The following is a 15,721-nucleotide window of genomic DNA, read 5'->3' as shown; positions in this document are numbered from 1 at the left end:
TACTCATTTGGAATTGGGTTGAAGAAGCAGAGAATTCTATAAATCTGTGATTTTTTTGGAGTTTTTGATTCAGAAGACTTGCAGATTTTGTCCTAAAGAGGTAAGGTTCTTTGACTTTGTACTATAATAATCACTAAGAAGGGAAAAATGAATATCATAGAGGATTCATTGGTCGATATCAAAATAAGTTGTATGATTTGGTATCATCGGGTTGGTCGATCTGAATCTGCTGATTCTTATCTGATTTCTGAAACTGTTTCGTAAGATCAACAATTAGGAGGAACCATTGAATGTCAGAATAGGGGGAAAAGCGTAGTTCATGGCGAGGCTAAGATTGGGTTAGGACCAAATATGACATTGGCTGACGTTGAAGGCCATGTAAGTATGTGATTCCAATCTTGACTCTCTCAATGAGGGCTTTTGAAAAGGTAAGAGGGAATTGGCCAAAGGAATCAATCTTATTTCTTGGTGGTCCATTGCGTCTAAAGATAATTGTGAATTGGGTTCTCGTACTGCCTTTAACCATAATAGGGCTCTGCTCTTAAAATTTGGTTGGAGATCCGGTCTACTTTGCCAACTTTAAGACAGATAGTTTGTTGGAAACTAGGGGATGTTTCATCCATTCACATCTGGAATGATGGTTGGATTCCCAAGCTCAACAATTCCAGAATCCTAGAGACTCTTCCTCATCACCCCCAGCTATTTATGTTGTTTCCCATTTAATTTGACATAGGAGTTGGAATTTGCCTCTCCATTATAGTGTTTTCCCTCCCCAAATTGCCAATGCAATCTCATCCATCCCTCTCAGTGCTCACACTCACAATGATTTTCTTTTCACTCCTCTGTCCTCTGTATAAATCTGGTAGCTTCTCCTCTCGAGTTGCTGCCTCATCTCTCCTCTCAAACTAATCCCCAAAGGAATTCATATTAAACAATCTGAAAACTCAAATTACTGTAGAAACATAACCCTAAAACGAAGTAGAAAAAAAGAATGGGAAAAACAAGAATAATCACACAATGGACACATATTTACATGGTTTGATCAGATTTGCTTAAGTCTGCAATGAAATCATATTTTGTTTTACTATCAATGGAGAATAGTTTTGCAGCGTTAGTCCTCACACCTCTCTTATATTCCTTACGTTAAAAGAATCCTCCTACAAATGTATAATAAAATGCTAATGTTAGAAAGTACAAAAGTAGTCCTATGTAAACGAGTACCAAATTAAAAAATTAAGAGGAAAAAAATCACAAGTACTTCCTAGATTAAATTGCGACGAGATACAAGACATTCTACCCAAATAGTTACATCCAAAATTCAAGCATTTTGCATGTAAAATCTCATGTTGCCATCGTGGGAAGGAATCTAATCTATTACAGGGTGCAAATTTTGTTCCCTCAATTTATTTTTGAAAGAAAGAATGCTACCCGATAACGTGTACCTATACTAAGACATAGTGGATGTGGAAATACCTCAGCATCCTACATTAAAAAGGCTCAGGTGTGCCCTTTCATTGGTCGGGGCCACTAATGTATTCTTACAACATCGGATGGCGCTCTCTCACCCTTTATTTTGGAGAGAACTTTCTTGCACCTTACACCCATTGATTGTTATAAAAGTCTATCCCTGTACTGTACAGGGTCAATAACACACATCTACCATCCCCAATACCCTCTAAAAGCCATCTCAAAGCCTCTTAAGAGATTTGAAGCTTGGCGTGGTTCCATAAGCTCTGAGTTTTTATGTCAAATTTAGGGAGCCAATGATATGTCCAAATATTTTATCAAATAAAAAAAAAAATGATGTGTCCAAATATTATGTATTGATCTTAGACATAAGAGACCTGGAAGGCTGGAATAGGCCATTGGGCCAACAGATATAGGCCCACCCACCATTGTCTGATTAATCGGTATTGGATTTTGTAATTTATCAAAAAATCGGGTTAATTCATCCGAGCCGAACTGACACGGGACGATCTGAATTGGTATATCCGATACCGATTACTAAACCCTTGCAGCCTACCGCAGATCTTTCTATGAAGGACCAGAATTTTGTCTTCCTACCCTCCTACTACTATATAAGGCCTTCTTGAAAGACAATCTCTCCTTTCTGTTTCTGTTGCCAAGGAAAAGTTAAACGACAACATGGTGAGTGAAGAAGGGATCTTTGAATCAACAGAAGCTGCAGCGGAGAAGGTGGAGACGAAGCCTAAGCATATGCTGGAGCGGAAGTGGACGTTTTGGTGTGATAACCAGTCGAAACCTAAGCAAGGTGCTGCTTGGGGAACCTCTCTTCGCAAACTCTACACTTTTGACACCGTCGAAGAGTTCTGGTGGTACGTACGCTTCGTCTCAGAATTTATTAGTATTTTCTCTTCAATCTTCTATTGATAATGAATGTTCTCTTTCAAAAAGAATTAAAGCGAATAGAAGAAAGGAACTTCTTTTTGCAATTCATAGTGCTTGATTCCTGTACCCTTTTAGGTTTTTTCTCCTGATGGCATGGGTATGGCTTATCCTTGATTCTATTATTTTCCTGAGTTTTTGCACTCTTTGCTTTGATCAGAGTCTGTGTATCGTTTGAATCAAAAGATTACCCTTTTTTTTCCTTATATTTTGGGCTGACGTATACCGTGATTTTATCCCTATTGAGAGCAATTATTCCCGCGCTTTGTTGAGTTTTTCTCGATTTTTTTCTCTAAGTTCGATGGCACCCTTTTGAATTGGGACTCTCATTCTCCACGCAGTTTGTATGATCAGATATTTCGACCCAGTAAGTTGCCGGGAAATGCTGATTTTCACTTGTTCAAAGCTGGGATTGAGCCCAAATGGGAAGACCCTGAATGTGCCGGTGGAGGCAAGTGGACTGTAACCAGCAGCAGAAAGCCTAACCTCGATGCCATGTGGCTTGAAACTGTAAGAACCTTAGCTTCTTCTGTTTTTCGTAACAAGTTTCCTTGAAACTCTTTTCTGCTATAATTAATCTGTGACTAATGGTTTCATTGTATAGTTGATGGCTCTGATTGGCGAGCAATTTGAGGATAATGATGAGATCTGTGGTGTGGTTGCAAGTGTGCGCCAGAGGCAGGACAAGCTTGCATTATGGACTAAAACAGCTTCCAATGAAGCTGCTCAGGTAAAATCTGTTGAAGAAGATTGCCTTTTTGATATCTGTATCCATCTGTTTTATCTGCTTCCTTGACATCCACTGATGTAGTAGTATTAATAAGATTATGGATTAGAATTTGCTGAAACCACCTAATTTTTGTCTTGGATTGAAAACTCTGTCTCTTTGGTGGCTGGAAACCAGCATTCAACTTATTTTTTCATATTGGTCTGATACCTACTTTCTTTTTGACTGTGGCTGGAAACCAGCATTCAACTTATTTTTTTCAAATTGGTCTCGATAACTACTGTTATATTAGTTATTGGGACGAATAGATATGACACATACATTAAAAAATGAAAATGTCTTTGTATCAACACATATCGGTTGATACGACACGAGACAGGCCAATACCTCAAAACTTCAGCTTTTGTATAAAGATGGCATTTGGTTTTACTGAGGAAGCAACAGCAGCAAGACACTGCCACTGCCAGAAAAGAAGTATAGAAAAGGACGTAGTAGTAGCAGCCGCCGCCGCCTCTGCCACCGGAGAAGAAGAAGCAGGAGTAGCAGTGGCAACCTCCATTACTGCTACTGCCAGAGGAAGAGAAGTAGAGGAGAAATGGAACAGACGAAGAATGTACCTGTTTCTCACTTGTTGACCTTCAATGATTCTCCTCAAGTTACAGTCGCGAGAGAGATCAAGTTGCAAAGTTGCGAGATAGAGAGATCTACTCTTCACAACCACTTTGTCAGCAACTTGGGCACTAGTCTTGCACGGTCCTTGAAACAAAACCAATTCTACTTATGAAAGTACCACACTTCACGTCACTCATGAGGGCAACTGATGTTCAAGACAATATAACTCAGCCTTATCCCAACTAAATGGGGTCGGCTACATGGATCCTTGCCCATCAAATAGTTTTGTTTGAAGTCATATTAAATACAAGGCCTAAGCTATGCATGTCTTTTCTCACCACTTCTCTTGGAGTCATTTTAGGTCTGCCTTTGGCTCTAGATCCTTTAATTTGAATCAAATCACTCTTCATTATTGGAGATCCAAAGGCCTCCGTTGAACATGGACATTCCACCTCAAATAACTTTCTTGTAGCTTATCATGTATCGGAGCTACTCCCAAATTATCTCTAATATGATCATTCCTTAGTTTATCTTTCGTAGTTTTGCTAAACATCTATCTCAACATCCTGATTCAGCTACATTGAGTTTATTTATATGATGCTTCTAATATGCCCAACATTTCACACCATACATTATAGCTAGACGTATGACTATCATATAAAACATTCCTTAATTTTTAAAGAAATACGTCGATCACACAATACTCTAGACGCACATCTCCACTTCATATTCATTATATTGAATTCTCTCTGAAACATCATCCTCTACATCACCTTCTTTATTAATGAATGATCCCAGATACCTAAAATAATTACTTTGTGGAATCTCCCTCTCGTCAATTTTCACTTCCTTATTATTCGTCCGAGTGTAAATTAAGTTACACACCATATACTCTGCCTTCATTCTATTCATCTTAAAATCTTTTGATTCCAAGATTGATCTCCATCTCTCCAACTTGGCGTTAATCTATGCTTTTGTCACATCCACCAAAACAACATCATTAGCATACACCAAGGATTCTCTGGTTAAATCATCTCTAATAAGCGCAAACAAATAATAACTTAAATCTGATACTTGATATAACCCAATTGAAATTGGGAATTCATTACTTTGATCCCCCACAGTTAGTCACCACACCATTATGTATATCTTTACTTATCTCGACATATTTACTTCAAATACTATCTTCTCTAGTACTTGCCAGATTAACTCTCGAGGGACTTTGTCATAAATTTTTTCTAGGCCAATAAAGACAACATGGAGATCCTTCTTGCAATCTCCAAATCTTTCCATGAGTCTCCTAAGTAAGTAAATAGCTTCTGTCATGGATCTTTCTGGCATAAAACCAAATCGGTTTTCTGTAAGACCAATTTGGAAAACCATAAATATGGTTTTATGACGACTGAGACTATAAACATCATAAAACAACATTCCATGCTTGCCGATCAGAGCAAAACTTATTACAAGTAGTTATTCAATATACACAAGAGATCATATATGAAGTCTACAAAAGAACTGGACTCGAGTTTGATCAAATCGAAGGAAGAAAGAAGGGTGTAGTCTACAAACGTATAGTGATTCGATAGACAGAACAAGCGAGGGAAACCATACCATTGAAGAATCTGGAATCAAGAAACCGACCAAGATAGCAGAGGAAGAGGATGATGGGAAAAAGAAAGATATGTAGGTATGCCATCTACTGTAGAGAAGGCATCCACTAGGGAATGTTGCTTCTCTCTCTCCAAGGGTTGCACATGCAAGCTTTTTTTTTGAAGAGTCAAAATCATGGGGTGCTGGAATTACCCTCTATTTATTTATAGGGGAAGTGTTCTCTGTGGGGGAGTGCAGTTCTTATGCATGCACGAGGGTCAATGGGAGTGCACGAGGAAGCATCCATAGAGGAGTCATTTTCCCTTTCAAGGGGGGCGGCTGGTCATTTCACCCTCTATGTGTCTGGGTGCAGGGGCCACACTTTCCCACCGAAAACATCTTCCCGTTTTTATAATAAGTGATGCTTCATTAATCAAATAGGAAGAGATCTTTTTACATTTGGACAACTCCCAAAAATTTTGAGTCTTAGAAAAGGAAATAAGTAAGTAGCACTACTAGCTCAGGATAGAAGTTCTACCAATAAAATTTAGAATCTTGCTAGAGAAGGTAAAATAGGATATTCCAACAGCTATAAGGTATGTTCCAACAGCACTATCCACCTAAGTAGGGTCCACACATGCTGAGAAATAAGGCTGGTCGATACCCAGTCCAGTTGTTGGTACCTAAACGGAACCATGGGCTGATTGGGCTGGGTCAGGTGGGCTGGTTGGTTCTGGTTCAATGGCTAAATGGACTGGCCTTTCTTCTTTCCTTCCTCCTTCAATCGACATCAAATTTTTGGCAGCCGAAGAAGCAGTAGCTGTAGCAACTCTCAGTATTCCATTGCAAGGTCACATTAGGCTTCCCAAAATGCAGGATGTTGTTGGTCGTAGCAAAACAAGGACTGGATGATGTCACCGGTATTTACTAGTTCTTTGCCTTCCAAATTATAAGTTGTGTGTGTTTTTCAGTTGGGAGAGTGGACCTCTAAATTGTAGTTTACTGAAAGTTGGCTCGTCTTAAAGAGTTAGAAGTTTCCAAAAGTCAGTGTGTCCAGATGAGACATGGAATTTTTGTGGAACTTAATTCTTACACTCATCTCCCATGAGAAGACTAGAAAAGTCTTTATACAATCAAGGGTTGTCTGATAGAACAATATGAACTTAAAATGTTTTTGTGTTAGTCATTCTTTCTCATCATTAGAAGGTGTTCACTCTTTTGGTCCATTGTATGGACTTGCATCGCTATGCATTTTGTACTAATCACTAAGTGAATCTAGGGAAACACTTGACAAGAAGTAATTTCGTTCAAAAAAGTGGTACAGAAGGATATAAAGGGGGGCCCAGACTATACCATTGGAAATTTTGCCCTGCTGGAAAGTAGCTGATCAGGAGAATGCTTGGTGAAAAACAGGTTGCTGCCATGTTTTCTTTTGATAAATAAGAAATTACTACCATGCTGTGGAATTTTCAACCATCTGAGTGTTGTTTTCCTTTGGCATTAAAATTGTGGCTCTTGCAGATTGCATTGAGATGAATGAAGAGAGTTGCTCAGAGGTTTGAGCCTGGAAGAAAGTATATTCAACTTAAACAAAAGTAAAGGGGTTCCATCAAGCTGAAAGGAATTTTGTGGAGTAGATAGTACGGTATTAAATGCACGAATATCTCAACCTTTTCTGTTCCCCATCAATTAATATCCCAACATAATAAATTTCTGTTGTATGTTGATATAATTGGTGAACTTAACATTGGCTCTTACAAAAGGGAATTTGGTGGTGGATCAAATCATAAGTTTAGCTGATTCTTTGTTCTGGAAGTGAACATGAATAAGGAGTAAAATCAAATAAGTATGTGCTTCTTCTGTACGAAGGTGGCGTGTAGATCAGGCTCAATACACTAGAAGCTTTTCCTGCTAATACAAATAACAATTGGTAAAGTCACGATGATCCTATGAGTTCTATGCAATTAATAGAACTATGTAAAACTCAAGAACCAGAATAGATTTAATTTCTGATGTGGAATGTTCTTTTTCATTGTCACGTGGTAAAATGTGCATATGTTATTTATCATGGAACAATTGATGTGAGATTGATAAGCAAACAGTTTGTGAGGGACTGATCATGAAAGTTGAGTCAATGAGAGCATTATTGAATGTATGCAGCAATCAGGCTCTCACTTCCATAGTTGTTTTGTTATTCCAGCGAAGTGAGGTTTTGATCTCTCAGAGGAACATCTCATTTCCCGGGCTGCCCCAAGATCTTCCAACAAGATGACAGATCACTGCCATATTGGCAGGTGATGGGAAGACATCCATCTTAGGGTGTGGCTTTTTGAGGAGGGTTTTGTAGTCTCTCTCTCTCTCTAAATAAAAAATGGTTCCACCTGCCTTGCAGTTAAGGGTTTCCTGCTGCAACTAGTTTTTCCCCGTGGACAGCCCATATGATTATTCTGGCCATTGGATAAGTTGGGAATCCCCTGGATCGGCCACAGGTCAAATTTGTAGACTATCTCAGTGGTACAGGCTACCATGTATGGGTTTTTTTCCCCTTGTTTTCTCAATAAATCCCTTTCCATGAAACAGAAGTGTGTTTTCTAACAAAATTTTAAAACATTGGCCTGAATAGTTTCATTGCTCAACTGGCCTGAAATTTCGATGATGGCTAAATGACAGCATGGACTACCTGTTTACATTTTGGGCCCAGCGAACACTGCCACATGGCAGCAGAAGGGTTGAGCAGTAACCAAAAAAAAAAAAAAAAAAAAAAGAAAGAAAAGAAAAGAAAAGAAAAAAAAAAAAGAGAGAGTAAAAAGGATTAGTAACCAAAATGCGAGTGCAAATCTTGTAGGTCATTTGATTGATCTGGCTGAAGACCATTGTCATAGGAGATTCTAGTTGTATATTTTATCTTGGCAAAAGTGATATCGCAACAATGAGAACCAAAGGGCTGTGGTTTGTGTTCAGAGGAAGTATACAAAGCCATAGTTAATACCAACAAGAATAGCAACTTCTATGAGTTTTCTGAGGTTTTTGGTGTTGTCAGGCTGGCAGGATTCTCCTTCTGGCAGCAACTGAAGTTCTATCGATATGTTTTGGAGTCTCTTGTATTATGGGTTTAGACCTTGTTTCCTTCTTGAATTTGTTTGCTTGTTAGTCTTTTATTTTCCTTTATATATGATTGTAACCAACATTTTGGACACAGAATATAGAATAGAAAGATGAATTGAGTTGAGTGTTTGATAGCCCATGGGTGGTGTGAGCAATTCTCCTTTCCCTCCCCCCCTTGATGCAGTTGGGCGATGGGTCTAGGGAAAGTGTACCATTGATTTGATTTCCTTTTGGTTTTAGAAACAATTTCTTTTGGTATTATTTAGCTTCTAATTTTAGATTAGTTTCCATTTTAAATTAGTTTCCATTTTGATACTTGAGTTTTCTTTTATAAGACATGTAATACTCTAGTAACGAACAGTTTTTCTGAAGAACTGAATTTTTTGGAATGAATGGTATGGCTGCCGAGAACCTTTTTCCCCCCCTCTGAATTTTTCTAACCTTTTCTCTCCCATTCTCCTGTTTCTTTATTTCTTCTTCCTTAGTTTTTCCATCTCCATTATTTCCTGGTTTTTTCCCTTACCCTGTTTTGGGCAACAGTTACAGCCCCAATTTAGAGAATCGATCTCTTTCTCCTTTAACCTCTTTGGACTGAGACTGCGGTAGAAAGTTCCCTACCAGTAGGCGATCAGAATGCTGGAGATTGCTCCTCAAATCATCCTCTAGTGAGAGCTGGTCAACCATTTGCAGGTTCTGGTTCTTCCATCACCACCAGATCTGGTTGCAGAAGGTGTCGTTCCTCTTTGGTTGCTGTTTCGATGTGTCTTCTTGTTGGAATCACCAGGCCATAGGGTATCCAAGCTTCGCCCAAGTTTTGGGGCTGAACCGATGTGCAAAGAGGGAGTTCTCATCTCCGCTAGCTTTCTTTGTTTGGCTGCTGGTTCTTGTTTCTGTTGTGAGGTTGAAGACAACCTCATAAAGTGAGTGTTTTAATTTTTTTTCCCCTTATTTCCTAAAATGCCCTTACCTTTTATACTTATTCTGGTTTGTCCTTATTTTAAATTCCTTTTCCTAGTTTGTCCTTGACCATACGTTTGCTTTCCACTCAAGTCACTTTTGGTTTTTCCATTGGTTAGGTTCCACTTAATTACAAAACTGCCATTCTGTTATAAGGTTCTACTTATTTACAGATTTGCCATCTTCTTTGGAGATTTGATTCCATTTTACAGTTCTACCATCTTGCTGAGACTCTTATCTTAATTATGAAATAGCATTGATCATTGCAAGTGAATTATTGAGTGTCCAAGTGAGCCCCTAAGCGATCCGATTTCAGTCCTTGGAATCCGGATCCGCATCACCCCTTTTCTTTATGCGGTTCCTCTCTCCACTGCAACTCTGAGACCTATCTTAAGGATTTCTTCCCTTTCCTTACCGGCCCTCCACCATTTGGCTAAGATGAATGATGATGGAGATGGTGTTTGCTGATATCAACTAATGCTGCAATATAATCAATTATATTCTCTCAACTATTTGTTTTTATATGTATTTATTGGTTCTCTTAGGTTAGATTTCTCATTGACTGGAAATCTTATCCTGCTTTGATGCTTTCTGGTCGGTCTTGAACACATATACTGATGCTTGATTCACTTAATTTCTGCTAAATAAATTGAATAAAAAAAAAAACCCCCAATAAGGAGGCTTATGTATTGATAATATCTGATAGGTATTGAAGACAGCATAATATTAGAGCTTCTCCCTAACCATGACATGTTCTAATCATTTTACACACATTTAACCAGAAAGAAAAGCTTTGTTTCAGTTACATTTATCTTTGACTTTTCTAAGTTTGTTCTTTCGCATTCTGTAGATGAGCATTGGGAGGAAGTGGAAGGAGATCATTGATGTTACTGATAAGATCACATACAGCTTCCATGTGAGTAGGATTCGGTGATAACATCTACCATCTCAGCCTGATTGTTTACTGTTTCTCACTCTCACCCATTTCCATATTGCAGGATGATTCAAGGAGGGAAAAATCGTCTAGAGGTCGATACAATGTGTGAGAAATCCTGTATCTCATCATTGTTGTTTTTCTTTTGCCTGAGATGTAAACCGTGATGATAATTTTATTATCAATTTTCATTTTGATCTATTGACCAAAAACATTGAGCGTCCTAAACATAATACAGCTTGATTTTGTTTTGTAAGGCTAGTGTAACTCTTATGCTTTGTCAGTCTGCTTTATATGGTGATTGCCGGACAATACACAGATTCATAAAATTGAATGATTCTGTTTATTCATCTCCCCACCTCTATCGAGGTTTTATGTGTGCAATGACCCATGGAAGGGATTTAATTCTTCCTGCATCTGTTGCTCTGGATCCAGTTGGAGGAATAATCCTTTGCCAATTAGAAACATTTCACTTATGAATTAAGATCCTTTTTAAGTGGACTTAAATTTCCATGTTCGATGCTTTTATTTTATTTTTATTTTTTTTGGTTGCACTTCTTTAACACTTCATAATACAAGGGGAATGTGAGATGTTATTATTCTATTATACATGTTCTCCTTGCTGATTGAATAACCATTCTAAACTATGTATGGAATAGATGCAGTGTTTTTCCCCCTGAAATAGATGTAGTAGTTAACAGCGTAAAAATAATAAGAAACCTTAAGCACGCTCTCTGTTGTGAAGCAAGCTCTATCAGAGGTTAGATACATGAAGAAATAAAAAGGAAAATATAGAAGGCTGCACTCGAGTATGATCTGTAAATTCTAACAGGAGTTAATTTTACTGGAAGGTCATGTAATCTCCATCCTCAATTCTTTACTTCAGAGTGTACTTGCACTTGCTTTGTCAAAATCAGAAAGAAAATAAGTGAATTGAAAGAGGGCTAGAACAGAACAATTTTCTGGGATGTTTCTTTATCTTGATAGAAATCAAAAGATGAGCAATTGAGAAGAAAATGGAATACCATATGAGAAAGGGAAAGGTCTTTTTACTCTTGTAGTTTACAATCTGTTCTCAGGTGATGTACTTGGATGAGAACTGTATGCACATCTAGATTCTGGGATTCCTTAATTAAAATATAGAAGTATAGAACACAACATTTTCCATGCAAATGTTCAAAGAAAGAAAAATGAAAAATACATCATCTTTCATCAAGCCAGGAACCCAAGTCTTTCTCCATTCTTCTTTGCCAGTCGAATCAGTCCTTGTCTTTGTTTGGCATCTGCTCCAATTGATTTACAGAATTCAGTGATTACCTGGAAAAATGTTCGTTGCAGAGTAACATAAGTTTTGAAAGTCTGATAATGTTTGGAGTAAGCTACTACTTCCCAGCCAAAAGCCTCAACATGACTGACAGAAAGGAAATTCCAAGAAAGCTTGGTAAGACCATGGAGGATTAAAGATGATTAACCGGACCTGTGAGTGTAAGGCAATGGCTTTGCCTCTAAGCTGATTGAATCGCTTCTTCCCGATGATGTTGCGAGTGAAAACAACAATTGGTGCGAAGAGACCCTTTCCTTCATTAACGTTCCTCATAACTGGTTGCGACCGTATGGGCTTATCCACTCGAACCGATCTCGGGACCGACTTAATCACTGCGGTATAATCTTCACCAACCAAGGAAGTACCCCAACTTCCATGGAAGGAAGAGGCAAGGCCTCCTTTGAACCCAGTTGCAGTAATTGATGTAGCAGCCATTGAAGAACAGAGAAGGAGTTGATGATGAAGAGGTAAGCCTTGCTGTTCCTGCTGTTGGTACACTACTTAATTGTGAGAGGCGTTGATGATTTGTCTTCCCCTTATTGTATTTTTTTGGGGTTTTCTTTGAGAGGTTTAGGTGTAAAGTTCAGAGTCTCTGGTTTATAATTGGATGGAATAGAGAGAGAGAGAGAGAGAGAGAGGCTAAGAAAACCACACGTTGGAGGCTCGGATTTGGGCTTGGTTTTTCCACTTAATTTCTAGAGAAAACAACATAGTCTCTTAGTTGGTCCCCATCTGTGTCTTTTGGTTGGTCTGCGAATGGCTTTCTACAGTCGAACACCTGGAAAACTTGGCTCAACGTGGGGCCGACCAGTCCATGAATCTGGGAAACCATGACCGTCTATCTATGATTCTAGAAAGATCTTGTTTCGATGGACACGCATTGTTTGACATTTCTTTGGCTGTTCACAAATGATGCCAACAAAATAATTATCCAACGATCAGGAACATTCGAATGTGGTATTATTGGACTTGTGAAACATGGTTGTGGGCCCTTTCAGATAATCAAAATCAATAATCTGGTGAGCCCCCTACTACACACACTGCTAACCTAACCATGCCAAAGCCAATTTGGCATGTGAACTGCGAGCCAAAGAAACCGGATGTTGCTGACGACAGTGGTCAGTCTTAAAATGGTGGGAAATATTTCCTGTGGGGTGGAGTGTGGTGATTCCTGTGCATACATGGAGCCAATGGAAATGTATAAAAAAGCATCAATAAGGGCGATATTTTGTATCTCTTGTGGTTGGGTGATACGGAAGTCATGTTCTCTCATAGAAACCATTTTCATCTTAAAATTCTAGGATTGTAGTTCTTAGGTTCTGTTGCTTATGGCTCACTATTGAACATGTGTCTTGAACGAGGCGTTGCAAGATGGCCCACTATTGAACACGTATCTTGTAGTTCTTAGGTTCTCCGATCATTCTCTGCAGTGAATGTGGTGGTGTGGTGAGCATTGGATGACCGAGAGCATCTGAACATGTGCCCTGAGGTCATCTCAACCATCCGATGCCACCGCACCGCTGTATTCACTGCAGGAAATTTTCATGCGACCACCAGTGACAAGAGGACGTTTTGACCTGGCTTATTACCCATTTTTTTTTTTCTTTTAATGAAATGACCTGACTTATGACACAGGCTGGGAGCGAGGGGTTTCTACTTTCTTGTTCTTATGTCTTTGTTTCTGTAGTTGTTCAAAAACAATGGTGCTACTGAGGGTGTTAAAGTTCAGTCAGGTCTGATCGATTGAAAGTGATAAATTCAGCCCAGATCAAATCGAATTGAATTCTTATTGGTTTGATTTCCTATTGGTGTATTACGAAATTAGTAAAAGTCAAACCAAACAGGACTGATCGAATGCACCGATCGAAATCGAAAAATGGATTAAACCCAATGAAAAAAGCCAGACTGATAGTAACCCGTTAAGAAATGCAAAAACCCATTGATTTCCTTGTGTATATATATGTAAAACCAAAACCAAAGCTTCCTTGATGGTTTGGTTTCAGGTTGGCATAATAACAGATCAAACCGAGTGACTGACACCCTTAACTGCTATGTACAAATTTAAAATAAAATTCTTTGAAAATAGTGGATCACTACTTAATGAAAATAAAACTTCCTAGCTCCTTTCTCTTTCCCGTGGTTTTCTTTTTCTCTATATTTGGACTAACCCAATTTGCAAACGGTGCTCATTATTAAGAAGAAACCAACAACTAGGAGTAAAAGAAATGAGAAAAAAAAAAAAAAAACCCAAAAAGCTTAACTATGTGACTTAATGAAGAAGACCATTCTTCTCCCTTCCAATAAAACTAGAAATAAAGACTCAGAACTAAGGATGTGAATTTGTAATTGAAATCATTTACCGAAAGCGAACCGATCTGTTTACATCGAAATCGTAAAACCATTTAGTAAATGGTGCGGTTATGATTTTCAATTTCAGGCAGATTAGCTAAATGGGTCGGGTCGGTTTTAACCACGAAACCCGTTGATTTCAAACCTAAACCAAACCGTTTAAAGCTGTTTAAATCGATTCGATTAATCTGTATAACAATTAAATAAAGCAGAGACAGTAATCTGTATAACAATTAACAATTAAATTAAGTGTCCATCTTACTTTGATATGATTTATTGCAATTCAGTTCAAGTTTAGGCTTTAGATCATGAACTTGTAATCCATATATGTTACTATTTGTTATCACAGATGGGATATTTTGGCTGAACCACCTGTCATTTTAATATTTTATGCTGTAGAAGATTGGATTTGGATGTTGTATGATATTAATTCTATATGTTTGAGAATAGCCATGCAAAGAAATAGCACTAGATTATCAAATTAAGACATACCATCGTTAATATAGAATCTCTTATTTGTGGTTGCCTAGTATTTTTGGATAAGTTTATGATCTTCAGTTTAGAGATGGTTGTCAGTTATAACAAAACGATTGTGAACCGTGTTACAAACCATGTAGAATAAATCGAAACCGAAACCGTTTAAAACCGTAAAATCGATACCGTTTAGAAACCGTGGAAACTGAAACCGTTTACTAAATGGTCACGGTTTCAAAAAGTGGAACCGCTTAGTTAATAGTACGGTTATGATTTTAGTCAAATAAATATGAACCGAATCAATCCGCACCGTTTAAACCGAAACCAAACCGATTAACTCCTTACTCAGAACCATTGAAAAGCTTTTCCTGGATAGATTAATTCTTGGATTGTAGCTTACTCAAGGTAGGTCCAGAATTTATGCATTTGTCCACATGTTGGGGAGTGATTAATATGGGGCAACCGAATCCTTTTAAATCTGTGAGGGAGTTGGATTTATTTAGTTTTTGGGTGTGGGGGGTGGGGTTGTTAAACATGACACAATTCATTAAACCAGCCAAAGAGACTAAAGCACTTTGAAAGCATATAAAGCAGCGAAATGAGCACAATTTAGCAATCACATATTGAACAAAATATTCAAAATATATATGCAAAAGGGTTTTTATTTAGAGAAGTGTAGTCTTCTGCATGCATGAGGACCAATGAGAATGCACAAGGAAGTATTGATAGAGATACCATTTTCTATTTCAAGGGGGGAGGACTAATTATTTTACTCCCATGTGTCTAGGCGAAGGGGTCACTCTCCAACCTTTTCCCCAACATTTATATAAAGAGTTATGCCTTCATCGGCATAGCTTAGAAACTAGATCAAGCAAGGTGACACCTAGGATTCCTCCCCATCTAGCCCAAGGGCCCGAGAGTGATCCTAGGGCTGGGCTGACCTAGACATGTGCCCGGGCCCTCTCAACCCTAAGATCACTCTCTGATCCCTGGGTTCTATGGAGAGGAGCCAGATTCGTGACACCTATGGCCTATGGTAAAGCTTCAGCGGTCGATAACATAACTAGGGAATAAGTACCACTTCACATTAATTTGGAGGAAGGGATTTTATGCTGTGGTGGCTTCCTTGTAATATTCCCTCCTCCCATCCACCCCTTTGGTGAAAACATCCTCTGCCACGGATGCGGTGAGTATCCGATGGTCGGAATGACATTGGGGTGCGTGCCGATGTCATCTCGATCTT

The 15,721-nt window shown here is 38.5% G+C and overlaps 2 protein-coding genes across 2 annotated transcripts; one reads left to right on the top strand and one right to left on the bottom strand.

Annotated features, from left to right (window-relative positions):
• Positions 1 to 2,098: 2,098 nt before the first annotated feature.
• On the top strand, positions 2,099 to 10,677 carry LOC122090167 (eukaryotic translation initiation factor-like). Its single transcript, XM_042660014.1, has 5 exons — positions 2,099 to 2,336; positions 2,748 to 2,916; positions 3,011 to 3,136; positions 10,248 to 10,313; positions 10,396 to 10,677. Exons 1-5 carry the CDS (start codon positions 2,146 to 2,148, stop codon positions 10,441 to 10,443), a joined length of 600 nt encoding a protein of 199 aa, XP_042515948.1. The 5' UTR covers positions 2,099 to 2,145; the 3' UTR covers positions 10,444 to 10,677.
• A 683-nt stretch (positions 10,678 to 11,360) lies between these two features.
• LOC122090168 (protein PROTON GRADIENT REGULATION 5, chloroplastic-like) lies at positions 11,361 to 12,243 on the bottom strand. The gene is made up of 2 exons (XM_042660015.1): positions 11,809 to 12,243; positions 11,361 to 11,648 (listed from the first exon to the last, which is right to left on the bottom strand). The coding sequence occupies exons 1-2, from the start codon at positions 12,088 to 12,090 to the stop codon at positions 11,544 to 11,546; spliced, it is 387 nt and encodes a 128-aa protein (XP_042515949.1). The 5' UTR covers positions 12,091 to 12,243; the 3' UTR covers positions 11,361 to 11,543.
• Positions 12,244 to 15,721: the final 3,478 nt, after the last annotated feature.

Source organism: Macadamia integrifolia, chromosome 9, assembly GCF_013358625.1.
Source record: "Macadamia integrifolia cultivar HAES 741 chromosome 9, SCU_Mint_v3, whole genome shotgun sequence".
NCBI lineage: Eukaryota > Viridiplantae > Streptophyta > Magnoliopsida > Proteales > Proteaceae > Macadamia > Macadamia integrifolia.
Note: the sequence above shows the minus strand (reverse complement) of the source record. Positions and strands in the feature narration are given on the sequence as shown.